General features: G+C 37.6%; 1 protein-coding gene and 1 long non-coding RNA gene across 2 annotated transcripts; one reads left to right on the top strand and one right to left on the bottom strand.

Annotated features, from left to right (window-relative positions):
* Positions 1-1,866: 1,866 nt before the first annotated feature.
* On the bottom strand, positions 1,867-2,679 carry LOC104608855 (uncharacterized). Its single transcript, XR_737166.3, has 3 exons — positions 2,490-2,679; positions 2,285-2,372; positions 1,867-2,196 (listed from the first exon to the last, which is right to left on the bottom strand). It is a non-coding gene; the product is annotated as an uncharacterized LOC104608855 (long non-coding RNA).
* Positions 2,680-7,372: 4,693 nt separating this feature from the next.
* On the top strand, positions 7,373-9,225 carry LOC148790160 (uncharacterized). The gene is made up of 2 exons (XM_088892212.1): positions 7,373-7,382; positions 8,846-9,225. Exons 1-2 carry the CDS (start codon positions 7,373-7,375, stop codon positions 9,223-9,225), a joined length of 390 nt encoding a protein of 129 aa, XP_088748338.1.
* The last annotated feature ends 696 nt before the right edge of the window (positions 9,226-9,921 follow it).

The following is a 9,921-nucleotide window of genomic DNA, read 5'->3' as shown; positions in this document are numbered from 1 at the left end:
AACAGCGTTAGCACTACAGGTTTTGTAAATGTTGTAGTTGTTGGAAAATGGGGTCACTGAAATTTGGAGGAGAAGTTTTGAGGCGTGTCTGAAGACACTATCTTTAGAACGTTATTTGCCCCCATTCAATTTTATTGAGTTTGTTATTGGGTTACATGCAAATCCGTTCCCATTATACAACAGAGCCTTAGGTGAGAATCTACAACCAGCAAAGTTGAAGAGTCTACGAATAAACCTTCTGTGAGACTGTAGCAGATCGGACTAAGAGAAAAAGGGTGAGTGATTTTCAAAATTATATGTGAAATGCTTAATTCACAAAGGCTTAGTAAATGAATAAAGGAAACCTCTGCAAGTTTCTATAAGGAGTGCTCCAATTTTTCTGAGGGTGCTCAAACTAGAGCTTTTGCGAGTTCCAGGTTTTGCGTTCTCATGCCAGGAAGTAAAATAGAAAAAAAAAATATTTTCTATTTTTTATTTTTCTGGAGTTTTTAATAAAATTTTCTGCATTTTTATTTTTTATAATTTATTAATTAATCTATTATTTTTTATATTTGTTTAATGGTGGGAGTAGCTGGAACACCATTAGATAGCAATATACAGTTGTATTTGCATTGATGAAAATGCCAAACATCCACAAAAATTGTATTGTTATTTGCATTTTTCAAAACAAATGAACTGAATGCAAAGTGGGTGTGTAAATCTTGAACCACTTTGCACTCACATGAACCAAACACTTTTGTTTTGCACTCTACAAATTTATATTCATACTCCTTCCAAACACAACCTAAAATGTAAAATGAAGTGACTTTCACCATAAGTGAAAGACAATGAAAATATGAGGATTATCCATCCATCTAGTTGTAAGGTAGATGCAAGATAATGTGTTTTTTCGCAAGCTATTTTTTCCAAACGAACCAAACTCCCGTGGGTTTGTAAGTTGAGTAAGAAAAGATTTCTTTCTCATTTGTTGGCTCTCCAACTTGCCCCTTATTTCCAATTTTCATGACCATCAATAATCCAATTTAAATAATGATACTGTGAACGATTCATTATTCTGAGGCATATAAACGACGGATGATAGTTGTACATGTGTACTAACGATCATAAGTCCATAACCGGTTTTAAAGTCATTAATACTTGTTTTGGTTTTGTTCTTCTCTTTTTTAATCAAAATGGTTACTTTTTAAAGCTATGGTTTCACCAAAGAAAATCAATTAGTACTTTAATCGCCATCTCCATCTACCAATCCTATCTATAGGCCTGCCTCTTAGATTTATTATATTCTTGAAATCCAACCACTAGGAGTGCAATTTGGGCTTGCGTTGGGTTTTTATCAAACTTTGAATGGCCCAGCCCAAACACCAAAGTTCGAAGTTAGGGTTAGGCAATTTTGCTGAAACTTTTGGGTATTCGACCCATCTCTGCACAACTGCGATAATTTCTTGGGATGTTGTTGGGACTATGAATTGGTAGCAGATCTGAACTCTCATTTTAATTGGATGGGATTTGGACCCAATTGGAACCACAGTCCAGTCCATTGACAGCCTATTTGATATATTGCCTGTCTGGATGCTTTCGCTGAGCTTTGGGGTGTGGAAATCAAAAATGAGCCAAAAAAATGTTTGGAGTGTTTAATAAAAGTTGCTTCCAAAAATATAACAATTTAGAGCCAAAACACTTTTAAATCCTAATCAACAAAGCCTAAAATTAATTGGGCCTTGTACTTTCGACTTGAAAAATCAAAATCACAAATCCTATAGCTTATCCAAATGCAAATGCAACCATAGATAATCCTCCTGTGAAAGAGCAACCCAAAGTAGAACCTGCAAATAAAATCTCAATTTCCAAATGGCTGTTCATCGAGAATGGATTAACTAATTAAAAATACCACCAAGTTTTGTTTGTTTGAATGTCTTCTATTTTTTAGACATTGATTCTTCTAATCCTTATTCCACATATTAGTTCAAAATAATCACATATTATTAAAAAGTTTATACATGCATATATGCACACACATACATACATACATACATACATCAACATTCAACACACTACAATAAACAATCAGCTAATGAGATTGGCGTCTTGTCCTGATCAATCTGGTCCTATGGCTCTTGAGGCCATGATATCTGTCCTCCCCCTCCTTTGTATCAGCAACACATCTCACACAGCCAGCAGCAACATAAAGCGAACAGGCTGCCCAGACAAAATAATCAAGCTTAGAAGCAACAACAGAATACAATCCGAATTGGGGGATTTTTCTAACCATGTTACCATAACTTACCATCCCTCAATGAAGCCTCTGTCTCCCTTCTTCTTTGACTGTGGGCAGCATTTCTTCCGAGTGGGAGGATTTTCAGTTGGATATCCTTCTACATGAACAAAGAAGAAACTAGCTAGTCAGTCCACAAAACGCTTGAATTAAATAAGAAAACACAAGCCAAGCCATTTCTCTCTAAGGGTGCTCTTTCAGAGAGAGAGAGAGAGACCTGGAGGCGGTTGGGCTTCTGACTTGGGCATTTTGGAGCAGAAACAGCAAACGGTACAAGCTACTGTAGCCCCTTACGATTTGGAGGCTGTTCAATTAATGTTTTCTTGAACTCCAGTGGATATCCCACTCCATATATATATACTTTGACATGGGGCTTACTTTGCTCATCGGCCAGCACCAGTTAATTCTAAAGCGAGTTTCTTCTTCTTAGAAATAAGAAACCTATTGCGTACATAGATGCCTTTACTTTTTTCCTCTGCCAACAGCCTCATAAACTACCACGCTGACGATTCCCTCGTTTTCTTTTTTTATTCTGATTAATATTTTTTTTTTTTTATTCTATGCATGTTTGGATCGGCTTTCGCTCTTGTTTGTTTGAACATGGCTTCACATTAATCCATTCTACAAATTTCTTTATTTACTGCAAAGAATTCATCATGGTTTTAAAAAACGTCTCCGAAACGGAATTGTTCTGGCCATTGGTTTCTGAGTTGACGGTTTGATCGTTCGATTTGAAAAAATAATTCGTTCTGACAAAAAATAAAAATAAAAAATGGCCAAAAATCATTAAATGAATTGACGGTTTAACCACCCAAATCAATAAATCATTAACTGATTTAATGATTTTTTGCCAGAAATCGGATTTAGAATAAAATGGAACCGGTTGCTTAAACAATTTTCGAGTCAAACGGTTCAATCATCCAGATGAACGGCGGCGGTTCAAAAACCATGAAATCCATTACCTCATTTGACCCGAAAATCGCTGATAAGGTAGGAACTAGTAGTAATATATACTGTAAAAAAAGTAAACTATATAAGACACAGATAAGAAAATGCCATATGTTGGTCCCTCAGGTTCCCGAGGGGATAGACTGGGTATGATTCTAATCTTTAGCATTTTGTAGTTTCATTCAAACCCACACACCCTCATGCATGTCAGCTTTAAATTTTATCATTAAATCAAGTAATAATATCCCCATTTTTTTAAGCAAATATCCCCTAAAATTATGACACAGATAAGGAATAGATTTTTTATCATAAAAAGCTTATAGTGTAACCAAGAACTCAGATCCTGTACGCCGATGATGAAGAAAATTTTCTACACCAGACCAATAGCAATTTGCCATGCCAGTCAGTCCTTCCCTGGCCATCTCAAAATTAAAGTATTTTTTCTATATGATGTGGCAGATTGATATTAGTTGGTACTAAACATTTTCTGCACCAATGGTGCAGAGGATTTCAGTTCAATAACCAATGGATTTCTCTAATAATAATAGCATGATACTTTCTTAGTGTTGTGATTTCAGCAACTGTACCATAGGGATGGTTTTTTTGCTTCCTTATTAGTGTTTCTTAAATATTTTTTATTTGCTGATCTAAAAATTGTCAAACAAATCTGCATTCTAGGGAATTTTGAATGTTCTCCTTCAGAATTAATTGATGGTGAAAAAAAAATCCTATGAAACATTGCATTCTTAGCTTTCTTTGCACTCCTTATTTCTCTATCAAGTGTTCTAACTTAAGCATCGGAGTATTTGAAGGAATGAGACATCCATCGTATGGACGCCCAGATCTTGCGGAATAAGGGGCGAATTTCAAAAATTTTTCTCTCCCTTCAACTGTGAATCGCATTCCCTATTTAGAAAAACATATTTTTCAATGATCAATCTTGAACCATGAACCAAACCAGATCTGAACCAAAAGGAATATGAGGGAGGATGTACCTGATGCGGAGAAACAGTATCTCCCAGTAAGGTGTATGGGAGTGATGCCAAGTGACCATCTCAACTAGATAGGCCCAAAATAAAAGGAAAAAACATTTCCTGCCACCATATGGCATGAAACCCCCAATGAAATGCAAATACACCGGCCTTAATAAATTAAAAAAAAAAAATCAGTTGATATAATGCCTTGAATTTATTGGTGTTCCAATGACCCATTATTGAACTGGACAATTGATCCATTTGAGCTCTGAAACACCAAGTTTTCTGATCAGTCCAGTTTAGGGGGTTTCAAATTGTAACACTACCTCAAAAGGTTGATTCATCTTCAAATTAAAGATGTATGGACACAATGTAAATTTGTGATCACTCTGAACTGTTAAAGATAAAGCACATAAAGTTGTATTAACAGCCTAACATAAGAGTATTGAAGCCTGTCACCTTTTGAGACTGCCTTTGGATTGGTTACTTTACTTCTATCTACTTGGCAAGATGTCAACAGAAAGAAAAGCATGGAGTACCGAAAGAGATGTTTGAGAAAGGGATACAGAATTTTGTCAAGTACGTTGTATTGTATGCTCTCTTTTCAAAAGAGGAATATATGCTTCGTTTTCCTTGTATCATCAACAGCTAGTAGCCAACAAATATAAAAACCACCGACTCAACAAAGTAATAACAAAGTGGTAGGATTTATTTTCACACACACAGCATCTAGGGCTTCTTTAATTCAAGGTATATGCCATTGCCAACTGATCGAATAGTCCAGCTGAGGCGGTGGTCAACATGCCTCAGGCAAATAGTTTCATTGAAATGGCGATTGATTTTGAGGCCCCACCATATCATCTGACGTTTAAGTTTTGGCCATAGGAGTCATTTAGATGAAATGTCGTAGCTTTGCTCCACACTCCACAGAGAACAATAAAATAACAGCAAAAAATGCTCTTAATAAGATAGATTCTACAGGAATGGTGAGAAAAATAGGTAAATTGGTGGAGCTTGATAAGCTTTAGGGTTTATGCTTTTGAAATCCAAAAGGCACAAAATCCCAGGTCTAGGGTTCATTTGGGAGGGCTTTACCTTTGGTTGAACTGCTTTTACCAATTAAGCTGCTTTAAAGAAGCTTCCAAACAAGTTTTACCAGAAAATCAACTTTTAGCTAAAGAATAATGTATTTGGACTTTACCAGAAAATCAACTTTACCAAACATTGCTTCTAGGCTCTCCAAGTCTCCATATAGGATCCACCTTGCAAAGCAAAAGTTGCTGGATGAAAACACTCCGAAACAGGCACTTAGGCTTTGTGCTTTGGGGTAGTCCGGATCTGCTTTGGGAGATATCCTCAACGCATGGTGGAATGTGCTTGTAAGGTCGTTGTAAGATGAGCAGATCCCAATTCTCTTTGGGGATTAATTAAAAGCGCTTTGACTTTAGCTTTATATTAATTTTATGTTTTAAAAGTAAATTATAACAAATGCTCAAAGCATTTTTTGAGTTTATTTTTCTTCTCATAGCCCAAGGCTCAAGAGGGGAAGCTTATCTATACAGAATTAATACCTTGTGTTTTTTAATTTATTTATATAATTGAAGGCTAAGCCAAATTCCATTCATCAATCAGATCAGATGGATGTCCTCAAAGAGGGGATAGATAATACAAGGTGGGAGAGGAAATCTGCCTGACCACGCGTTTAGATTAGCATTAATTCTCTAGGGACTGATGGGCCAAATTATTTATGAACCGCCTTGTTATGACTGAGTGAAATCTCATCAAAAGGTTCCTGCACTCGGCTATTAATTAGAGATATGATACCCTTTACGGCCCTACCCCAGTTAGGAGGAGTTGAATCCTCCAACAGAAACTGGATACCATCCTTTGTGTCACCTTCAACAACCACTTCGCGAAGAGAGAAAATTCAGCCAACTTCAAGAACAGTATTTTCTTCGATCTGCCTCTTCAGGAAAACACAAGTCAACGGGGTTCGATCTGCTACAGACATGGTGGCCCTCGTGGCTGCAGATCAAACTTCCAATCCCAGCCAAATTTGAAGTCACCGAATCATCAACATTCACCTGCTAGCTTGTACGTACCAACCAGACTGAGAGAGCAACCAACGCATTAGGTTGGATGAATTTGGACGTAGATCCTATCTTCGGGCTCAGGGGTCAAGCTATCTAACGCCAAGGATGACATAAGTGAATTCACAAATGTATTAACCCGCATCAGTAGACGATCAGGCACAGTCTCCTTGAACACGGCTTCATTTCGCATCCCCCACATGAACCACAGATGAATGGCATATGAGCCATGGTTAAATGATCACTGGAGCCATTAGAATCATGAGTATATATGCCACCCCAAAAGCCATTCAATCAGACTGCTGCCTATATTCTACACACTCACAGAGATATATGGATGCGATCAACATTTCCATACTTGAGTTGCACAAAGGAGCAAAGGTCAGAAGACTCCGAACTACAAAGAAAAGGCCATTACCCAATGTTAGTCCCAGCTATCTGGGGTCTATTGGATGGGTGGACTGGATACAGTCCTAACCCACCCTTGGCATGTTTCTTGCACAAATTAAAAAGAATACAATCAGGAAACAAGACTAAAAGGAGTGAAACTAGGAGAAGGAATTGGGCAAGCTCAAGTGCAGACCTGTCAGCTGATCTAGAAATGTGAATAACCATTCAATGGTGGAGCAGAACTGTTGAAGGAGATGCTTGCAATCTGCAATGATGATAAATTTGCACCAATAGAAGTCAGGTTTTTTTCCGATGCAAATGTTGTTAGGTTTTAATATCTGTTAAGTGGGCTTACATATTCAATGAAACAATTGCATTGATGGGCTATCTTGTAAGTGGGCTAAATCAAGTGATTCATTTAGGCAAAGCCTGTAGACTTCAACAAAAGGGTATGGGGCTTAATGAGTGGATACCACATTTTGGCCCATATAGGCTTAATGGGATCCTATTAGGTCAAAATATAAAGGCTCCTACGTAATGGTTCCCAATAGGTTAAATCATCTAGTCGCCCTCTTGTTCTACCCCATTAGAGTCAAGAGCTGAGAAAACCTAAGGAAGAAGGAAGATTTAACTGAGGAAAACCACAGTCGACCTACTATTGATTCATCACTCATTCCGCAAGGGTTTCTACTATTGCGATGGATACAGGTATGTACGTTTAAACCTCCTTGATAACTGCAGCATGATATTCTTTGGGGTGCAACATGGCTTCTTGTTCTTCGTACATGAATGGTATTGGTATGATTCTGCAAGACTAAGGATTGATTTGCTCCCCTTTATTTATTCTTACAAGTGGTATCAGAGTCTTATATCATGTTCGGTTATTAGGATTATCGTTTTTCTTTGCCTCTGGATCGATGGATACAGTCGTTCGGCTGTGTTTCCTTGTCGAACAACCATGAAGCAAGGTTGTGTCGACCCAAAAAAAAAAAAAACAAAATGCGGTTTTGGTTTCAGTCGAAGGGAGAGACGCATTGATGACTCGGTTTCATTGTTCATGATGATTCAATGCGGTTTCGGTTTTCAGTCGACCAAAAAAAAAAAAAAACAAAGACACATTGATGATTCAATGCGGTTTTGGTTTTAGTCGAAGGGAGAGACGCATTGATGATTCGGTTTCGCTTTCAGTCGACCAAAAAAAAAACAAAGACGCATCGTGATGATGATTCAATGTTGTTGCGATGCGTCTCTGGAAGCAAAAAAAAAACAGAAGACGCATCGGTGTTGCGTCTTTGGTTGTGATGCATCTCTAGAATCGGTGCGTGTTTAGATCCAAAAAAAAAAAAAAACAACGACGCATCAGTGTTGCGATGCGCCTTTGGAACCCAAGAATGAATTCGCATCAGTGATTCGATGCGTCTATAGAACCGACTCAAAAAAAAATTTGGAAACGTGATTTGTATGTACGTAAGCAATTTGCATGCGTCTGTTTTTCTCTCCTTTTGCATGAAAGTAACCTTGAACCTTTTTGACTTTGTCATGCATGCGATGAATACAGTTTTGGATGAATATTTTTTTTTCCTCTTTTCAAATTAAATTGATTGAAGCAGCATGTTACCAAAGTAGCCTCTATAGTGTAAAATTAATTTGATTTGGAATATAAAGATTTTGTGTGTTCATTGTCCATGCGAACATTGGTCGGCCAAAGGAAGGTTGATGTTTGATCGGGCAGTGAACACACATGCGATGATTTGAAATATAAAGATTTTGTGTGTTCATTGTCCATGCGGACATTGATCGGCCCAAAAGAAGGTTGATGTTTGGCCGGGCAGTGAACACACATGCGATGATTTGAAATATGAAGATTTTGTGTGTTCATTGTCCATGCGGACATTGATTGGCCCAAAGGAAGGTTGATGTTTGGCCGGGCAGTGAACACACATGCGATGATGAATATTGATATTGTAAAGCTATTATCCATGTGAATAGTAGTCAGTCCAAAGAAAGGCTATTGTTTGACAGGATTTATTATCAATGTTTGATTGTTGTATTGAGAGTACCATTTACAATTGATGTTTCTGTGCAAACACTAAATGTCAAGTTGTGTTGGGTATCTTGCCTTTGTAATTTATATTATTATTGATTATATGTTGTTTTTGTTCTCTGTTCAGTTTCAGCAACTACAAATAATGTTCCTACTCAAATAAGTGCCATTCCCATGTTGAATGGTACAAACTTCAAGATCTGGAAAGAGAATGTGGAAATCGTTCTCGGCTGCATGGATTTAGACCTTGCGTTAAGGATGGAGCGACCCATCCCGGCTGAGGACAATTCCAATGAGGCCAAAGTTGAGAAATGGGATCGCTCTAATCGCATGAGTCTGATGATTATGAAACGTTCCATACCGGAAGCGTTTTGGGGCTCTATTTCTGAGAGCAATAATGTTAAGGAATCCCTTGTGGCGATACAACAGTATTTCGCCAAGAATGAGAAAGCGGAGACTAACAACCTTTTAGCTACTCTAATTTCTATGAGGTACAAGGGAAAATGAAACATAAGGGAGTACATACTGGAAATGTCGAATCTTGTCGGTAAACTAAAGGCACTAAAGTTAGAGATAAATGATGATTTGCTCGTGCATTTAGTTCTCATTTCTCTATCTGCACAATTCAGTCAATTTAAGGTGAGTTATAATACTCAAAAGGAGAAATGGACTCTTAATGAGCTCATTTCTCAGTGTGTGCAAGAAGAATAAAGAATCCAGAGAGAAAAGACGAAAAGTGCTCACTTAGCATCAACCTCTCAGAATAATAAAAAGAAGAGGACTAAGGATACTGCAAAAGGAACACCCACGCAGAAAAAGGCGAAGAAGCAAGGTGATGGATTTACCTGTTTTTTCTGCAAGAAAGGTGGATACATGAAGAAAGAGTGTCCCAAATACGCCGCTTGGCGCATAAAGAAGGGTATGTTTCTCACTTTAGTTTGTTCTGAGGCTAATTTAGCTTCTGTACCTATAGACACTTGGTGGATAGATTCTGGCGCTACTACTCACATAAGTGTGTCTATGCAGGGTTGCATCTGAAGCCGACCGCCAACTGATGCTGAAAGATTCATCTATGTAGGTGATGGCAATAAAGTTTCTGTGGAAGCTGTAGGACATTTTAGATTGATTTTAAAAACTTCTTGTTATTTGAATTTAGTTGAGACGTTTGTAGCTTCGTCATTTAAACGGAACTTAATTTCTATT

The sequence above is a fragment of the Nelumbo nucifera genome, chromosome 7 (genome assembly GCF_055504915.1).
Source record: "Nelumbo nucifera cultivar China Antique chromosome 7, China Antique-T2T, whole genome shotgun sequence".
Taxonomy (NCBI): domain Eukaryota; kingdom Viridiplantae; phylum Streptophyta; class Magnoliopsida; order Proteales; family Nelumbonaceae; genus Nelumbo; species Nelumbo nucifera.
This window is presented reverse-complemented; position numbering and strand designations above follow the sequence as displayed.